Source organism: Crinia signifera, chromosome 2 (assembly GCF_055691185.1).
Source record: "Crinia signifera chromosome 2, ASM5569118v1, whole genome shotgun sequence".
Taxonomy (NCBI): Eukaryota; Metazoa; Chordata; class Amphibia; order Anura; family Myobatrachidae; genus Crinia; species Crinia signifera.
The window spans coordinates 2643472-2662161 of record NC_139218.1 but is presented as its reverse complement, the minus strand read 5'-3'; the positions used below and the strand labels follow the sequence as shown (position 1 = coordinate 2662161).

Below are 18690 nucleotides of genomic sequence, written 5' to 3'. Positions count from 1 at the left end.
GAGGTGGTGCAGAGAGATGCAGGTACGCGCTGTGATGTGTAAGTACACCCCACAGCCGGACGTTCCTGAGTGACAGTGTCAGGAGAGGTGGTGCAGAGAGATGCTGGTACGCGCTGTGATGTGTAAGTACACACCACAGCCGGACGTTCCTGAGTGACAGCGTCAGGAGAGGTGGTGCAGAGAGATGCTGGTACGCGCTGTGATGTGTAAGTACACACCACAGCCGCCATTCCTGAGTAACAGCGTCAGGAGAGGTGGTGCAGAGAGATGCTGGTACGCGCTGTGATGTGTAAGTACACACCACAGCCGGACGTTCCTGAGTGACAGCGTCAGGAGAGGTGGTGCAGAGAGATGCTGGTACGCGCTGTGATGTGTAAGTACACACCACAGCCGGACGTTCCTGAGTGACAGCGTCAGGAGAGGTGGCGCAGAGAGATGCAGGTACGCGCTGTGATGTGTAAGTACACACCACAGCCGCCATTCCTGAGTGACAGCGTCAGGAGAGGTGGTGCAGAGAGATGCTGGTACGCGCTGTGATGTGTAAGTACACACCACAGCCGGACGTTCCTGAGTGACAGCGTCAGGAGAGGTGGTGCACTGAGTTGCAGGTCTGCGCTGTGATGTGTAAGTACACACCACAGCCGCCATTCCTGAGTGACAGCGTCAGGAGAGGTGGTGCAAAGAGATGCAGGTACGCGCTGTGATGTGTAAGTACACACCACAGCCGGACGTTCCTGAGTGACAGCGTCTGGAGAGGTGGTGCAGAGAGATGCTGGTACGCGCTGTGATGTGAAAGTACACACCACAGCCGGACGTTCCTGAGTGACAGTGTCAGGAGAGGTGGTGCAGAGAGATGCTGGTACGCGCTGTGATGTGTAAGTACACACCACAGCCGGACGTTCCTGAGTGACAGCGTCAGGAGAGGTGGTGCAGAGAGATGCTGGTACGCGCTGTGATGTGTAAGTACACACCACAGCCGGACGTTCCTGAGTGACAGTGTCAGGAGAGGTGGTGCAGAGAGATGCAGCTACGCGCTGTGATGTGTAAGTACACACCACAGCCGGACGTTCCTGAGAGACAGTGTCAGGAGAGGTGGTGCAGAGAGATGCACTGTAATGTATTAGTACATGCCAGAGCCTACAGGAGAGAATATCTGAGCTGCACTTGTACCCAGTGTCGTTATTTACAGACTGACCTGATTCATGTGTTACATCTCCACAGATGCAGCGGGGTGGAGCACTTCCTGCTTCAGCTTCTACCAGACTTACCAGATATGGAGATCTTGATAAATGTGCGAGATTATCCTCAGGTTCCTCAGTGGATGACACCAGTCATTCCAGTCTTCTCCTTCAGCAAGGTGAGAATCTGGGAGAGTGCAGCAAGCTGAGGGTGTCTGAGAGGATGAGAGGAATTGGGTGGTGGAGATGGTGTGTAGACCAGGAGTAGGAGGTGAGGTATGATGTGTAGACCACGAGGATGAGGCGAGGTGTGGTGTGTGTAGACCAGGAGGATGAGGTGAGGTGTGTAGAGCAGGAGGATGAGGCGAGGTGTGGTGTGTGTAGACCAGGAGGGCGAAATGTAATGGGAGGCGGGGTTTTTTTGCGATTTTTTTTTTTTTTTTTTCTTTCCGCAAAATATGCCGTTTTCGGGCATTTCCCGAAAATCGCATATTTTATAGGGTGCGATTTGCGGCAAAAATCGCATTTTTTAAAGGTGCGATTTTTAGTTAGACTAAAAATCGCATCCAGATGTTTTCCCATTAAAAAGGATAGAACTCGCATTTTTACTAGGTTACTAAAAATCGCAAAAAAAATAGACCAGGTTCTGTCTGGCGATTTTATCAGAAACATGCACAGATCATTGAGATCTGTGCATGGTTCTGTTGTAAAAAAATAGTTAAAACAAAAGAAAGGGAAAAAAACTGCGTGCGGTCCCCCCTCCTAAGCATAACCAGCCCCGGGATCAAAAATCCGGTGCTGGTATCATAAAATCAGAGGGACAAACAAATAATGTTCCTTTGATTTAATGAAACCAGCACCAGGCTCAAGGTCCAGCGCTGGTTCACAAAATACGGGGGACAAAATGACTAGGGGTCCCCCGTATTTTAAGAACCAGCACCAGACCCATCCAGCCAGCAGGGTAATGCCACAGCCGGGGGACACTTATTATATAAGGTCCCGCGGCCAAAGCATTATCCCCGTGGCTGGTCAGCATGGGCAGGGGTCCTGGGGAAGTGGGGACCCCCCCAATGAAGGGGTCCCCCCCTCCAGGACTTACCAGCCCATGCTGAAAGTCCGGGGCTGTCCCCGATGCCCCTGGGCGGTGGGCATCGGGCTGATGGAAAGTGTAAAAAAAAGAATATAAACTATTGTTTTCTACTGTAGAACTATGAGTCCCAGCAAGCCTACCCCGCATGCTGGGACTTGGAGAACCTTAAGTCCCAGCATGCGGGGCATTAAAGGGCCCGCTGGCACTTGTAGTTCTACAGTACAAAAAACAATTAAATAAAACACACTGACACCCTGAAAAATAAAAGTTTAATACATACATAACACACACATACTGATACTTACCTACCTTGAGCCCGTAGGTCGGTCCCTGGGTCCGGGCTCCAGGGCAGAAGAGTCAGGTTCCGGGCCTTGATCCTGGTTCCGGGGCTGGTCCTGGGCTCCAGGGCAGAAGAGTCCGGTTTCGGGGCCTTGGTCCTGGTTCCGGGGCTGGTCCGGGGTCCTGGGCTCCAGGGCTGATGTCTCCGGGGTCCAGGATCCGAAGTAGTCAAAAAGGGGTACTTAAGGAAGGAAATCCTACTCACCTGGTCCCCGGCGACGACCTCGGCATCTTCTCCGGCAGACGCGCTGCTCCCGGCTGGTACCCGCTCACGGACTGGAGAGGCGCAGAGCATAGATGTTTCATCTTCCGCGCCTCTCCTCAGAATGATTCCATTGGCCGCCTAGCGGCCAATCAGGAGGGGAGGGGGTGTGTGTGCGTAGACCAGGAGGACGAGGCATGGTGTATGTGTGCGTAGACAAGGAGGACGAGGCATGGTGTGTGTGTGCGTAGACCAGGAGGACGAGGCATGGTGTGTGTGTGCGTAGACCAGGAGGACGAGGCATGGTGTGTGCGTGCGTAGACCAGGAGGACGAGGCATGGTGTGTGTGTGCGTAGACCAGGAGGACGAGGCATGGTGTGTGTGTGTGTGTGCGTAGACCAGGAGGACGAGGCATGGTGTATGTGTGCGTAGACAAGGAGGACGAGGCATGGTGTGTGTGTGCGTAGACCAGGAGGACGAGGCATGGTGTGTGTGTGCGTAGACCAGGAGGACGAGGCATGGTGTGTGTGTGCGTGCGTAGACCAGGAGGACGAGGCATGGTGTGTGTGTGCGTAGACCAGGAGGACGAGGCATGGTGTGTGTGTGCGTAGACCAGGAGGACGAGGCATGGTGTGTGTGTGTGCGTGCGTAGACCAGGAGGACGAGGCATGGTGTGTGTGTGCGTAGACCAGGAGGACGAGGCATGGTGTGTGTGTGCGTAGACCAGGAGGACGAGGCATGGTGTGTGTGTGCGTAGACCAGGAGGACGAGGCATGGTGTGTGTGTGCGTGCATAGACCAGGAGGACGAGGCATGGTGTGTGTGTGTGCGTAGACCAGGAGGACGAGGCATGGTGTGTGTGTGCGTAGACCAGGAGGACGAGGCATGGTGTGTGTGTGCGTAGACCAGGAGGACGAGGCATGGTGTGTGTGTGCGTGCATAGACCAGGAGGACGAGGCATGGTGTGTGTGTGTGCGTAGACCAGGAGGACGAGGCATGGTGTGTGTGTGCGTAGACCAGGAGGACGAGGCATGGTGTGTGTGTGCGTAGACCAGGAGGACGAGGCATGGTGTATGTGTGCGTAGACCGGGAGGTATTAGGGAATGCTAAAACTATGGCAAGGCATGCTGGCATGTATAGTTTCTCAGCAGGGTGAGAACTGAGGACATGCTTTGAGGAGGTGCAGTGCCAAAAAAAGGGCAAGACAAGAGTTAGAGTTGAGGGGGTGCTGTGCTGAAGATGATGAGGTCCATATGGAGTGTAATGATGACAGGGTGAATCATGAGTGCTGAGGATGACACTAGTCGGGGGATTGATCTGCCGGTCGTGGGATGGGAGAGCTGTAGTTCTGTGGAAGGGGGCTGTAGAGCGCTGTGAGAGGGGGTGTGGAGTGCTGGTGGGCTTGCAAATACATGTCCTGCCTTCCAGCCAGATGCGGCCGTACCCCTGGGATCATGGTCACTCCTGTATGACTAACATATGCTCTGCTCTGTGTCCAGACTGCAGATTATAAGGACATCATGTACCCTGCGTGGACCTTTTGGGAGGGAGGACCTGCAGTATGGCCAATATACCCTACAGGACTAGGACGCTGGGACCTGATGAGAGAGGACCTGCAGAAGTGCGTGTGACTGTCATGTATATGGGCTATGGTCAGGGGCACTTTCTCTCAGTTCGGTGACACGGTCTCTGTTATTTTTAGGGCTGCAGATATCTGGCCCTGGGAGAAGAAAATCCCTAAAGGATATTTCCGAGGGTCCAGGTAAGCGGGAGGAGGCCATTGGCTCATGCCTCTGTCCTCTCTACCTCTTTCTAGGATGCTCTCCTCTTCCTCCTGTCCTAGGACCAGCCCTGAGCGAGACCCCCTGATACTACTGTCCCGAGAGAGCCCAGATCTGGTGGATGCTCAATACACCAAGAACCAAGCGTGGAGGTCAGAGAAGGTAAGGAGGGGACAATCTAGATATATGATAGGACAAGGACATGAGCTGATAGTATGTTAGTGGCAGATGTATGTTAGTGATGCTGATGGTAAGTTAGTGGCAGATGTAAGTTAGTGGCAGATGTAAGTTAGTGGCAGATGTAAGTTAGTGACGCTGATGGTAAGTTAGTGGCAGATGTACGTTAGTGACGCTGATGGTAAGTTAGTGGCAGATGGACATTAGTGACAGATGTAAAGTATTGATGCTGTTAGTATGTTAGTGGCAGATGTACCTTAATGACACTTATGGTAAGTTAGTGGCAGATGTACGTTGGTGACGCTGATGGTAAATTAGTGGCGGATGGACACTGATAAGTTAGTGATGGATGGACGTTAGTGACGCTGATGGTAAGTTTTTGGCAGATGTACGATGGACACTGATGGTAAGTTAGTGGCGGATGTATGTAAGTGACACTGATGGTAAGTTAGTGGCGGATGTACGTTGGTGACACTGATGGTAAGTTAGTGGAGGATGTACGTTGGTGACACTGATGGTAAGTTAGTGGCGGATGTATGTAAGTGACACTGATGGTAATTTAGTGGCGGATGTATGTAAGTGACACTGATGGTAAGTTAGTGGCAGATGTATGTTTGTGACGCTGATGGTAAGTTAGTGATGCTGATGGTAAGTTAGTGGCGGATGTACGTTGGTGACACTGATGGTAAGTTAGTGGCGGATGTATGTAAGTGACACTGATGGTAAGTTAGTGGCGGATGTAGGTTGGTGACACTGATGGTAAGTTAGTGGCGGATGTACGTTAGTGACACTGATGGTAAGTTACTGGCGGATGTATGTAAGTGACACTGATGGTAGGTTAGTGGCGGATGTACATTGGTGATGCTGATGGTAAGTTGGTGGCGGATGTACGTTGGTGACACTGATGGTAAGTTAGTGGCAGATGTATGTTTGTGACGCTGATGGTAAGTTAGTTATGCTGATGGTAAGTTAGTGGCGGATGTATGTAAGTGACACTGATGGTAAGTTAGTGGCAGATGTATGTTTGTGACGCTGATGGTAAGTTAGTGATGCTGATGGTAAGTTAGTGGCGGATGTACGTTGGTGACACTGATGGTAAGTTAGTGGCGGATGTATGTAAGTGACACTGATGGTAAGTTAGTGGCGGATGTACGTTGGTGACACTGATGGTAAGTTAGTGGCGGATGTACGTTAGTGACACTGATAAGTTACTGGCGGATGTATGTAAGTGACACTGATGGTAAGTTAGTGGCGGATGTACATTGGTGACGCTGATGGTAAGTTGGTGGCGGATGTACGTTGGTGACACTGATGGTAAGTTAGTGGCGGATGTATGTAAGTGACACTGATGGTAAGTCAGTGGCGGATGTATGTAAGTGACACTGATGGTAAGTTAGTGGCAGATGTATGTTTGTGACGCTGATGGTAAGTTAGTGATGCTGATGGTAAGTTAGTGGCGGATGTACGTTGGTGACACTGATGGTAAGTTAGTGGCGGATGTAGGTTGGTGACACTGATGGTAAGTTAGTGGCGGATGTACGTTAGTGACACTGATGGTAGGTTAGTGGCGGATGTACATTGGTGATGCTGATGGTAAGTTGGTGGCGGATGTACGTTGGTGACGCTGATGGTAAGTTAGTGATGCTGATGGTAAGTTAGTGGCGGATGTACGTTGGTGACACTGATGGTAAGTTAGTGGCGGATGTATGTAAGTGACACTGATGGTAAGTTAGTGGCAGATGTATGTTTGTGACGCTGATGGTAAGTTAGTGATGCTGATGGTAAGTTAGTGGCGGATGTACGTTGGTGACACTGATGGTAAGTTAGTGGCGGATGTATGTAAGTGACACTGATGGTAAGTTAGTGGCGGATGTACGTTGGTGACACTGATGGTAAGTTAGTGGCGGATGTACGTTAGTGACACTGATGGTAAGTTACTGGCGGATGTATGTAAGTGACACTGATGGTAAGTTAGTGGCGGATGTACATTGGTGACGCTGATGGTAAGTTGGTGGCGGATGTACGTTGGTGACACTGATGGTAAGTTGGCAGATGTACCTTAATGACACTTATGGTAAGTTAGTGGCAGATGTACGTTGGTGACGCTGATGGTAAGTCAGTGGCAGATGTATGTAAGTGACACTGATGGTAAGTCAGTGGCAGATGTATGTAAGTGACACTGATGGTAAGTTAGTGGCAGATGTATGTTAGTGACACTGATGGTAAGTCAGTGGCAGATGTATGTTAGTGACACTGATGGTAAGTCAGTGGCAGATGTATGTTAGTGACACTGATGGTAAGTTAGTGGTGGATGTGTATTGGTAATGCTGATGGTAAGTCAGTGGCAGATGTATGTAAGTGACACTGATGGTAAGTCAGTGGCAGATGTATGTTAGTGACACTGATGGTAAGTCAGTGGCAGATGTATGTTAGTGACACTGATGGTAAGTCAGTGGCAGATGTATGTTAGTGACACTGATGGTAAGTCAGTGGCAGATGTATGTTAGTGACACTGATGGTAAGTCAGTGGCAGATGTATGTAAGTGACACTGATGGTAAGTTAGTGGCAGATGTATGTTAGTGACACTGATGGTAAGTTAGTGGCAGATGTATGTTAGTGACACTGATGGTAAGTTAGTGGCAGATGTATGTTAGTGACACTGATGGTAAGTCAGTGGCAGATGTATGTAAGTGACACTGATGGTAAGTTAGTGGCAGATGTATGTTAGTGACACTGATGGTAAGTCAGTGGCAGATGTATGTAAGTGACACTGATGGTAAGTCAGTGGCAGATGTATGTTAGTGACACTGATGGTAAGTTAGTGGCAGATGTATGTTAGTGACACTGATGGTAAGTCAGTGGCAGATGTATGTAAGTGACACTGATGGTAAGTCAGTGGCAGATGTATGTTAGTGACACTGATGGTAAGTCAGTGGCAGATGTATGTAAGTGACACTGATGGTAAGTCAGTGGCAGATGTATGTTAGTGACACTGATGGTAAGTTAATGGCAGCCGTGCACTGTGCACCAGGAGCCCCCAGATGTGACCTACAAGGACTCACACAATGCTCTTTCTCTGTTACAGGACACGCTTGGTCAGCCACCAGCAAAGGAAGTTCCATTAGTGGATCACTGTGCATTCAAGTACGGCCCCTTCCTGTCCTCTCTTCCACCTCCCTGCTCCATCCTTCTGTCAGACCTGTCCCATACCTGATGGTAACTCATCCTCTCTTCCCTGTACCAGCCCTATACACGTTCTTCATTCCTTGTCAGTATCTCCCTGTGTTTGTCCATCTTACTCCTCATATTCCACAGTATGGAGGGAAATTTACCCAAGGTCCTAAATCACGACTGATGCCGGGTACGAATTCATATGACCGGAATCTTCCGTATTCACGGATTCGTATTCACCCAATGGCGAAGGCGGACGTATTTGTATTAGCGGCTGTATATACGGCTGCTCAATACAAATACAAGTCGGCAACCTGCAGGGATCCGCCCCGTCAGTGGGATCCGCCCCGTCAGTGGGATCCGCCCCGTCAGTGGGATCCGCCCCGGCTGCAGTGGAAAAATAAATAAATATATGGAAATTACAGCATCCCCCCCCCCCCCCTTCCTCCCCCCCTGGCCATAACCAGCCCAGGGCTCAGTCTGCCCTGGTTTTAAAAAACTCATGGGACAAATGACATAGGGGACCCCATGCCATTTTTTTTTTCATATAAATTTTATTTGGTATTTCAATAAAAATTACAAACGAGTAATAACGCAATGGTCATTGGTTAGATGCTTATCTGGGACACATCTAGCCCTAGCAAGGGGATAAACTAAATCTATTCAATATCACAAAATAATAATCAGGGTTCCAATAGTCATCCCTTATATACTGTGACGTGTTCTAAGCAGTGACTCTCCACAAGGAATATTATATAAGAGGCAAAAAGTCATGTAAATATAAATCAAAATAAGCATCACAATGTAATTTATACATCACTGTAAAATATATATATCGCTATCATCCTCCGTACGGGTAACTCCTAAGGTTCCCATGTCATTGTATAGAAGATCAGTCACAGAACAGTGTTAGACCACCTATTACCATTGTGTTTTATTTGGAGGATTTGGTGTAATTGCAAATCCAAAGTTTGGTACTTATGTAATATCTGGACTCCCGTTTTTCTTATGAGACCGCGTCCCCTTGCGGGGCTCGCTGCGCTCACCACGCTTCGGGCACGGTGGCTCGCTGCGCTCGCCACACTATATAAAATCAACTCCATGTGTAGTTGGATAGTAGGGGTATGAAAAAATGGGGTGCATTTAACATGGGAGTCCAGATAATACATAAGTACCCAAAGTTTTAGTTAAGGAACCCCACTTTTTGTAGAACCATAAAACTGTCCAGTTCCCGTCCTTATGGAGGGCATTTAACCACCGGAAGATAACCGCTCGGGGCGCAGATTTTCATGATGCGCTGATCTACATTTGCCCAGGCAATGCAACAACAAGGTCTGATCTTTTAATAATTCTGGAAGGATCTAATGAGGGACCCTTTAAAGATTCAGGCAAGCCAATCACTGTAAAGTAATTTCTTGTTCTGTTCTCTAATTGGTCCAGCTCATGTTGCACTTTCTGCAGATCAGCGGTGAGCTGTGGTAAATGAGCAGTGGATTTGAGTACTTGGAAGTAAATTAGGAATCATCATTGGAATGTTGGTGATTCCTACTCGTATTCTGCTGATGGTGTATACGTTCCTATTCGGAAATACGAATGTGCCATGAATACGAATAGGCGTATGTTCAGCGTAGTAAATGCCGAATATCCGTGTACACAGTTGTATTGCATATGACTGTGTCTCGCTATCCTCCCCCGATGCCCCTCCCCTGTGTCTCTCTCCGCCCCTCCCCCGTGTCTCTCTCCCCCCTCCTTCCCCCGTGTCTCGCCCCGCCCCGTGTCTCTCTCCGCCCCTCCCCCTGTCTCTCTCCGCACCTCCCCCTGTCTCTCTCCGCCCCTCCCCTGTGTCTCTCTCTGCCCCTCCCCCCTGTGTCTCTCTCCTCCCCTCCCCCCTGTGTCTCTCTCCTCCCCTCCCCCCTGTGTCTCTCTCCGCCCCTCCCCCCTGTGTCTCTCTCCGCCCCTCCCCCCTGTGTCTCTCTCCGCCCCTCCCCCCTGTGTCTCTCTCCGCCCCTCCCCCCTGTGTCTCTCTCCGCCCCTCCCCCCTGTGTCTCTCTCCGCCCCTCCCCCCTGTCTCTCTCCGCCCCGCCCCCCTGTCTCTCTCTGCCCCGCCCCGTGTCTCTCTCTGCCCCTCCCCTGTCTCTCTCTGCCCCTCCCCCCTGTCTCTGCCCCTCCCCCCTGTCTCTGCCCCTCCCCCCTGTCTCTCTCCGCCCCTCCCCCCTGTCTCTCTCTTCCCTGTCTCTCTGCCCCTCCCCGCTGTCTCTCTCTGCCCCTCCCCGCTGTCTCTCTCTGCCCCTCCCCGCTGTCTCTCTCCGCCCCTCCCCCCTGTGTCTCTCTGCCCCTCCCCCCTGTGTCTCTCTCCGCCCCTCCCCCCTGTGTCTCTCTCCGCCCCTCCCCCCTGTGTCTCTCTCCGCCCCTCCCCCTTGTCTCTCTGCCCCTCACACCTGTCTCTCTCTGCCCTTCCCCCCTGTCTCTCTCTGCCCCTCCCCCCTGTCTCTCTCTGCCCCGCCCCATGTCTCTCTCTGCCCCTCCCCCCTGTCTCTCTCCGCCCCTCCCCCTGTCTCTGCCCCTCCCCCCTGTCTCTCTCTGCCCCTCCCCCCTGTCTCTCTCTGCCCTGTCTCTCTGCACCTCCCCGCTGTCTCTCTCTGCCCCTCCCCCCTGTGTCTCTCTCCTCAGTCTCTCTCCTCCCCTCCCCCCTGTGTCTCTCTCCTCCCCTCCCCCCTGTGTCTCTCTCCTCCCCTCCCCCCTGTGTCTCTCTCCGCCCCTCCCCCCTGTGTCTCTCTCCGCCCCTCCCCCCTGTGTCTCTCTCCGCCCCTCCCCCCTGTGTCTCTCTCCGCCCCTCCCCCCTGTGTCTCTCTCCGCCCCTCCCCCCTGTGTCTCTCTCCGCCCCTCCCCCCTGTGTCTCTCTCCGCCCCTCCCCCCTGTGTCTCTCTCCGCCCCTCCCCCCTGTGTCTCTCTCCGCCCCTCCCCCCTGTGTCTCTCTCCGCCCCTCCCCCCTGTGTCTCTCTCCGCCCCTCCCCCCTGTGTCTCTCTCCGCCCCTCCCCCCTGTGTCTCTCTCCGCCCCTCCCCCCTGTGTCTCTCTCCGCCCCTCCCCCCTGTGTCTCTCTCCGCCCCTCCCCCTTGTCTCTCTGCCCCTCCCCGCTGTCTCTTTCTCTGCCCCTCCCCGCTGTCTCTCTCTGCCCCTCCCCGCTGTCTCTCCGCCCCTCCCCCCTGTGTCTCTCCACCCCTCCCCCCTGTGTCTCTCTCCGCCCCTCCCCCCTGTGTGTCTCTCCGCCCCTCCCCCCTGTGTCTCTCCGCCCCTCCCCCCTGTGTCTCTCTCCGCCCCTCCCCCTGTGTCTCTCTCCGCCCCTCCCCCCTGTGTCTCTCCGAATATCCGTGTACACAGTTGTATTGCATATGACTGTGTCTCTCTATCCTCCCCCGATGCCCCTCCCCTGTGTCTCTCTTCGCCCCTCCCCTGTGTCTCTCTCCCCCCTCCCCTGTGTCTCTCTCCCCCCCTCCCCCGTGTCTCGCCCCTCCCCCCTGTCTCTCTCCGCCCCTCCCCCCTGTCTCTCTCCGCCCCCTCCCCTGTGTCTCTCTCCGCCCCCTCCCCTGTGTCTCTCTCCGCCCCTCCCCCCTGTGTCTCTCTCCGCCCCTCCCCCCTGTGTCTCTCTCCGCCCCTCCCCCCTGTGTCTCTCTCCGCCCTGTCTTTCTCCACCCTGTCTCTCTCCGCCCTGCCCTCTGTCTCTCTGCCCCCCCCCCTGTGTCTCTCTCTGCCCCCCCCTGTGTCTCTCTCTGCCCCCCCCTGTGTCTCTCTCTGCCCCCCCCTGTGTCTCTCTCTGCCCCCCCCGTGTCTCTCTCTGCCCCCCCCCTGTGTCTCTCTCTGCCCCCCCCTGTGTCTCTCTCCGCCCCTCCCCACTGTCTCTCTCTCTCCGCCCCTCCCCCGTGTCTCTCTCCGCCCCTCCCCCTGTCTCTCTGCCCCTCTGTCTCTCCGCCCCTCCCCTGTGTGTGTCTCTCTTCTGTGTCTCCCCTTCCTGTCATTCTATCTCTTCTAACGCCTCCTTTTGTCTTTTTTTCCCCTCTGTCTCTCTCCCTTCCCCTCTGCATCTTACGTTCTTTCTCCTTTCCCGCCTCTCCGTCTCTCTCATTCCCTCCCTCAATTTTCTCTTACCCTTGTGATTCCCTTCACCAATCTCCACTCTTCCCAATACCACTCACAAAGTCTCTCTCCTATTTTCAGGTACCTGTTTAATTTCCGGGGGGTGGCTGCCAGTTTTCGGTTGAAGCACTTGTTCCTGTGTGGGTCGCTGGTGTTCCATGTTGGGGATGACTGGCAGGAATTCTTCTATCATCGGCTGGAACCATGGGTGCACTATATTCCAGTTAGCCAGGACCTGACAGACCTGCGGTAATGTCTATTCCTGGCTTGCGCGCGCTGTGGCCCTCCCCCCTGGCTCGTGCGCCCTACACATATTTTGCTCTGCTTTTCTTTTTTCCGTTTGTCTTTACCCCGCCTGGGTGTTGCGCCCTCCAGTTATAGTTTTGTACTAATTGCTGTGTTGTGATTAGGGAACTGCTGCAGTTTGTGAAGGCGCACGACGAGGAAGCAAAGAAAATTGCAGAAAGGTATGACTTACTCTCGCCCTGATAAATGGCCATTGTGTACCCCAGGATCAGAAGCTGCACCCACAAACATGTAGCAGGAGGGTGTTTCATCGGGGTGCAGTTTGTGATACTTCTTCATCTGTGACCCCTTCTTACCCCCACATACTAATGCATCAACCGTAATGTCCCAACATCCTAATACCTCTGCTCTATTATCCACCATAACCTGGTTCCTTATGTCACCAGGGGGCAACAGTTCATCGCTCAGCACCTCCGGATGGAGGATGTCTCCAATTACTGGAGATCTCTCCTCACAGAGTACTCGCAGCTACTCTCTTACCGTGTCCGACGTCGGAAGGACTATCGGGAGGTGACGTCTACAACTGGTCACAGTGAGCTCTGACATTGCACCATGGGAATAGGCATCTGCCAGATGGGAGTCCAAAGCCAGGGAAAGACTGACGAGGACGATATTAGTAATCAGCAGGCAATGTGTCTTCGTGCTGATATCTCCCGGTCCCTAACGTCTACTGAGTCCCCATGGTGAGCGGAGAATACTCCAGACAAACATGAGGTCTAAAGGAGGAAGACACCCCAACACCTGCGATGTGGGCACTTCCAGCACAGTGTCCATGAGATGAGGACACCCCAACACACGCAGTGTCCATGAGATGAGGACATTGTCTGGCAGTAAGTGAGACACCGGCAGGCAGTCCTGACTAGTAGATGACAGAATTAGGACAGACTAATTGAAGCCTCCATCTATAAAGCATCTGTGTGTGTTCCCTGGTAGACTGATGGCTGGATAGTACCCGCTGTGACTTGTGTGCTGCCGTTACACTTGCTGGGCATCAGCACAGGTGGTACAGTGATGGAGTAACTGGAGGCACTCGCCCTTACGCCAGCATATACCCCTCCCTTTCTTCTATACCAGGGTACGGTTATCCTCTGCAGCCAGCTTAAAGTAAAACACTAATGTTGGCATGAACTCACGCTCCTCTTCCTCTGTAGTTGGCATTGTGTCAGTACCACACCGCGCACAACCGAAACCTTTATCCTACAGTTACTCAGTGGACAGTTTTACATTATGGAGACTGAAAATCTCACCCAGTGCCACACCTGGGCTCTCCAATCCTGGGAAACTTTGTACATTAAAATTTTCTTACGTATGTGTGATTATTATACTTTATATTGCACCTCTGGGGCCGGAGTGTGAGAGACGCTGTCTCCTGATTGTGAGCGGGGCCGGAGTGTGAGAGAGGCTGTCTCCTGATTGTGAGCGGGGCCGGAGTGTGAGAGAGGCTGTCTCCTGATTGTGAGCGGAGCCGGAGTGTGAGAGAGGCTGTCTCCTGATTGTGAGCGGAGCCGGAGTGTCAGAGAGGCTGTCCCCTGATTGTGAGCGGGGCCGGAGTGTGAGAGAGGCTGTCTCCTGATTGTGAGCGGAGCCGGAGTGTCAGAGAGGCTGTCCCCTGATTGTGAGCGGGGCCGGAGTGTGAGAGAGGCTGTCTCCTGATTGTGAGCAGGGCCGGAGTGTGAGAGAGGCTGTCCCCTGATTGTGAGCGGGGCCGGAGTGTGAGAGAGGCTGTCCCCTGATTGTAAGCGGGGCCGGAGTGTGAGAGAGAGGCTGTCTCCTGATTGTGAGCAGGGCCGGAGTGTGAGGGAGGCTAGCCCCTGATTGTGAGCCAGGCCGGAGTGTGAGAGATGCTGTCCCCTGATTGTGAGAGACATTCTCCCCTGATTGTGAGCGGGGCCGGAGTGTGAGGGAGGCTGTCCCCTGATTGTGAGCGGGGCCGGAGTGTGAGAGAGGCTGTCCCCTGATTGTAAGCGGGGCCAGAGTGTGAGAGAGAGGCTGTCTCCTGATTGTGAGCAGGGCTGGAGTGTGAGGGAGGCTGTCCCCTGATTGTGAGCGGGGCCGGAGTGTGAGGGAGGCTGTCGTAACGTACAGGGTGTGTTGAAAAATACAGTATAAATAGGGGTATAGCTGGTAGAACTAAAATCAGCATCAGTTCAGAAGTAGGTGTCAAAATTGTCGAGGAGACTGAAGATGAAGTAGAGGAAGGGAAGAACAGGACAGGAGGACAGGTGAGGTAATGAGGTAGGGTGAGTACGTGAGGCAGGAGGACCCTACTCATAAGAGTTAACATACTAAAAGGAGGTGGGTGGACGAACGAAAAACAACAGGATAAGTAGGAACGGAGGCAGGATAGGAGGATCAAAAGAGGTTAGGAGGAGGGATAGGCTAGTCGAAAAAAGTCGGTTTTGAGGGAGCGCTTGAAGGAGGTAAGGGAATCAGAAAGCCTGATGGGTGGTGGGAGGTTGTTGCAGTGCAGGGGGGCAGCGCGAGAGAAGTCTTGGACACGGGAGTGGGAGGAGGTGATTAGGTGAGAGGTCAGTCGGCGGAGTGTGAGAGGCTGTCCCCTGATTGTGAGCGGGGCCGGAGAGTGAGAGAGGCTGTCCCCTGATTGCGAGCGGGGCCAGAGTGTGAGAGAGGCTGTCCCCTGATTGCGAGTGGGGCCAGAGTGTGAGGGAGGCTGTCCCCTGATTGTGAGCGGGGCCGGAGTGTGAGAGAGGCTGTCCCCTGATTGCGAGTGGGGCCAGAGTGTGAGGGAGGCTGTCCCCTGATTGCGAGCGGGGCCGGAGTGTGAGGGAGGCTGTCCCCTGATTGCGAGCGGGGCCAGAGTGTGAGGGAGGCTGTCCCCTGAGTGTGAGCTAGGCCGGAGTGTGAGAGAGGCTGTCCCCTGATTGTGAGCGGGGCCAGAGTGTGAGAGGCTGTCCCCTGATTGTGAGCGGGGCCAGAGTGTGAGAGAGGCTGTCCCCTGATTGTGAGCGGGGCCGGAGCGTGAGGGAGACTGTCCCCTGATTGTGAGCGGGGCCGGAGCGTGAGGGAGGCTGTCCCCTGATTGTGAGCGGGGCCGGAGTGTGAGAGAGGCTGTCCCCTGATTGTGAGCGGGGCCGGAGTGTGAGAGAGGCTGTCCCCTGATTGTGAGAGACATTCTCCCCTGATTGTGAGCGGGGCCGGAGTGTGAGAGAGGTTTTCCCCTTTTTGTGAGCGGGGCCGGAGCGTGAGGGAGGCTGTCCCCTGATTGTGAGCGGGGCCGGAGTGTTAGAGAGGCTGTCCCCTGATTGTGAGAGACATTCTCCCCTGATTGTGAGCGGGGCCGGAGCATGAGGGAGGTTTTCCCCTTTTTGTGAGCGGGGCCGGAGCGTGAGGGAGGCTATCCCGTGACTGCGAGCGGGGCCGGAGTGTGAGGGAGGCTGTCCCCTGAGTGTGAGCCGGGCCGGAGTGTGAGAGAGGCTGTCCCCTGAGTGAGTGCGGGGCCGGAGTGTGAGAGACGCTGTCCCCTGATTGTGAGCGGGGCCGCAGTGTGAGAGAGGCTGTCCCCTGATTGAGAGGGGGACCAGAGTGTGAGAGAGTGTGTTACATACCCTGACGGGTATTTTTACCCCTTTTGGTACCCTTCCCTGGGTTTCTTTTATTTAGGATCCTGTTCCTTGAATGGACCTTTCGTATTGGGCACAGAGGTAAGTGCAAGCGCAGGACAATTGTGACCACTCGCGATTTGTGCAGTCCTGCGGCACCAGTGCTGGGGTTTTTAACCCTATGGAGTGGTGTCAGCTAGATTAAGGTCCTCCGATTGGTGCCAAATGCAGTCCTGGTTCAGGTATCCATTGAAGAAATGGTACTTGTTTCCTAGCACGGCCACAATCTTATGGATCGTGTACCTTTAAGTTAAGGTACACGATCCACACGATGGACCCGATTTCCTTTGAAATCAGGTCCATTTTGCCGGCTAGGACACAATATCGGGGGCATCGCGTCGGTCGGGACCATTAACATTGGTCCCGACGCGATGCCCCCGATTTTTCCATAGGCTTCAATGTTAAAATATTTTTTAACATTGAAATCGTGAGAAAATGTGAAAAATGTGAAATGGGGCAATATGACCCATTTCACATTATAGATGTCCCCGTCGTCACCCCACGATAGACGCCAACCCGAAGCGTGGCGAGCGCAGCGGTGCGCGTCCTCCGACCTTTTCATTCCCCTACTATCCACGTCGGCGTGGAGTTGAGAATAGAATAGTGTGGCGAGCGCAGCGAGCCGACGCGTATAACTTCACAGGTATACGCGTCCCCTCGCGGGGCTCGCTGCGCTCGCCACACTATTCTATTCTCAACTCCACGCCGACGTGGATAGTAGGGGAATGAAAAGGTCGGAGGACGCGCACCGCCGCCCCTCGCGGGCTCGCTGCGCTCGCCACGCTTCGGGTTGGCGTCTATCGTGAGGTGGGGTTTACGGCGTTAAATTTGGGGGGGGTTGGGAATATTTTACATTGAATCCAATGTAAAATCGGGTCCCAGGGACCCGATTTACATTTCATTCAATCAAAAAATCGGGTCGAAAATTGGTCGATCGCATCGCAGGAAACAAGTACCGAAGAAATATGTAGGTGGTGGTGAAACAGTGGCCCAGAAGTAGGGGTGATGCGTTTTGCTGGAATGAAAATGATAGACGGTCAGCCGGAGTGTGAGGGAGGCTGTCCCCTGATTGTGAGCGGGGCCAGAGTGTGAGGGAGGCTGTCCCCTGATTGTGAGCGGCGCCGGAGTGTGAGGGAGGCTGTCCCCTGATTGTGAGCGGGGCCGGAGCGTGAGGGAGGCTGTCCCCTGATTGTGAGAGACATTCTCCCCTGATTGTGAGCGGGGCCAGAGTGTGAGGGAGGTTGTCCCCTGATTGTGAGCGGGGCCTGAGTGTGAGGGAGGCTGTCCCCTGATTGTGAGCGGGGCCGGAGTGTGAGGGAGGCTGTCCCCTGATTGTCAGCGGGGCCGGAGCGTGAGGTAGGCTGTCCCCTGAGTGCGAGCGGGGCCGAAGTGTGAGGGAGGCTGTCCCCTGATTGTGAGCGGGGCCGGAGTGTGAGGGAGGCTGTCCCCTGATTGTGAGCTTGGCCGGAGCGTGAGAGAGGCTGTCCCCTGATTGTGAGCGGGGCCGGAGTGTGAGAGAGGCTGTCCCCTGATTGTGAGCGGGGCCGGAGCGTGAGAGAGGCTGTCACCTGATTGTGAGCGGGGCCGGAGTGTGAGGGAGGCTGTCCCCTGATTGTGAGCGGGGCCGGAGCGTGAGGGAGGCTGTCCCCTGATTGTGAGCGGGGCCGGAGCGTGAGGGAGGTTGTCCCCTGATTGTGAGCGGGGCCGGAGCGTGAGGGAGGCTGTCCCCTGATTGTGAGCGGGGCCGGAGCGTGAGGGAGGCTGTCCCCTGATTGTGAGCGGGGCCGGAGTGTGAGGGAGGCTATCCCGTGAGTGTGAGCCGGGCCGAAGTGAGAGAGTGGCTGTCCCCTGAGTGAGTGCGGGGCCGAAGTGTGAGGGAGGCTGTCCCCTGAGTGTGAGCCGGGCCGAAGTGAGAGAGTGGCTGTCCCCTGAGTGAGTGCGGGGCCGGAGTGTGACAGAGGCTGTCCCCTGATTGTGAGCGGGGCCGGAGTGTGAGAGACACTGTCCCCTGATTGTGAGCGGGGCCGGAGTGTGAGAGACGCTGTCCCCTGATTGAGAGGGGGACCAGAGTGTGAGAGAAACGAGTGTGTTACATACCCTGACGGGTATCTTTACCCCTTTTGGTACCCTTCCCTGGGTTTCTTTTATTTAGGATCCTGTTCCTTGAATGGACCTTTTGTATTGGGCACAGAGGTAAGTGCAAGCGCAGGACAATTGTGACCACTCGCGATTTGTGCAGTCCTGCGGCACCAGTGCTGGGGTTTTTAACCCTATGGAGTGGTGTCAGCTAGATTTAAGTCCTCCGATTGGTGCCAAATGCAGTCCTGGTTCAGGTATCCATTGATGTAGGTGGTGGTGAAACAGTGGCCCAGAAGTAGGGGTGAAGCGTTTTGCTGGAATGAAAATGATAGACGGTCAGCCATACATCCATCGTGGGAAAATATTAGAAGGAATAATAAGAGATAGTCTCCTTAGAACAGGAGACGGTGTGTGATGCGGAGTGGTGGGTAACGTGTTCCGAACGTAGATGAAAAGTACGAATTATTAAAGGTCGGCTTTCTCCACCCACAAGGACCCATCATACGAATACCCAGGGAAACCTGACATTCTTCTAGTTCATCGCTGTGATACACTAACAACAATCGCCCCAATGACTACAGCAGGACGTGTGTACACATTACAGACAGAGAAAC

The 18690-nt window shown here is 54.0% G+C and overlaps 1 protein-coding gene across 1 annotated transcript in view; it reads left to right on the top strand.

Annotated features, from left to right (window-relative positions):
• The window catches only part of POGLUT1 (protein O-glucosyltransferase 1), a 40219-nt gene extending 26533 nt beyond the window's left edge, over positions 1-13686 (top strand). The window contains exons 4-11 of the mRNA XM_083171447.1: positions 1222-1357; positions 4308-4429; positions 4511-4570; positions 4652-4751; positions 7853-7911; positions 12153-12320; positions 12482-12538; positions 12764-13686. Coding sequence (XP_083027573.1) covers positions 1222-1357; positions 4308-4429; positions 4511-4570; positions 4652-4751; positions 7853-7911; positions 12153-12320; positions 12482-12538; positions 12764-12920 — 859 coding nt within the window. The 3' untranslated portion in view covers positions 12921-13686. The remainder of the gene's footprint in view (positions 1-1221; positions 1358-4307; positions 4430-4510; positions 4571-4651; positions 4752-7852; positions 7912-12152; positions 12321-12481; positions 12539-12763) is intronic.
• Positions 13687-18690: the final 5004 nt, after the last annotated feature.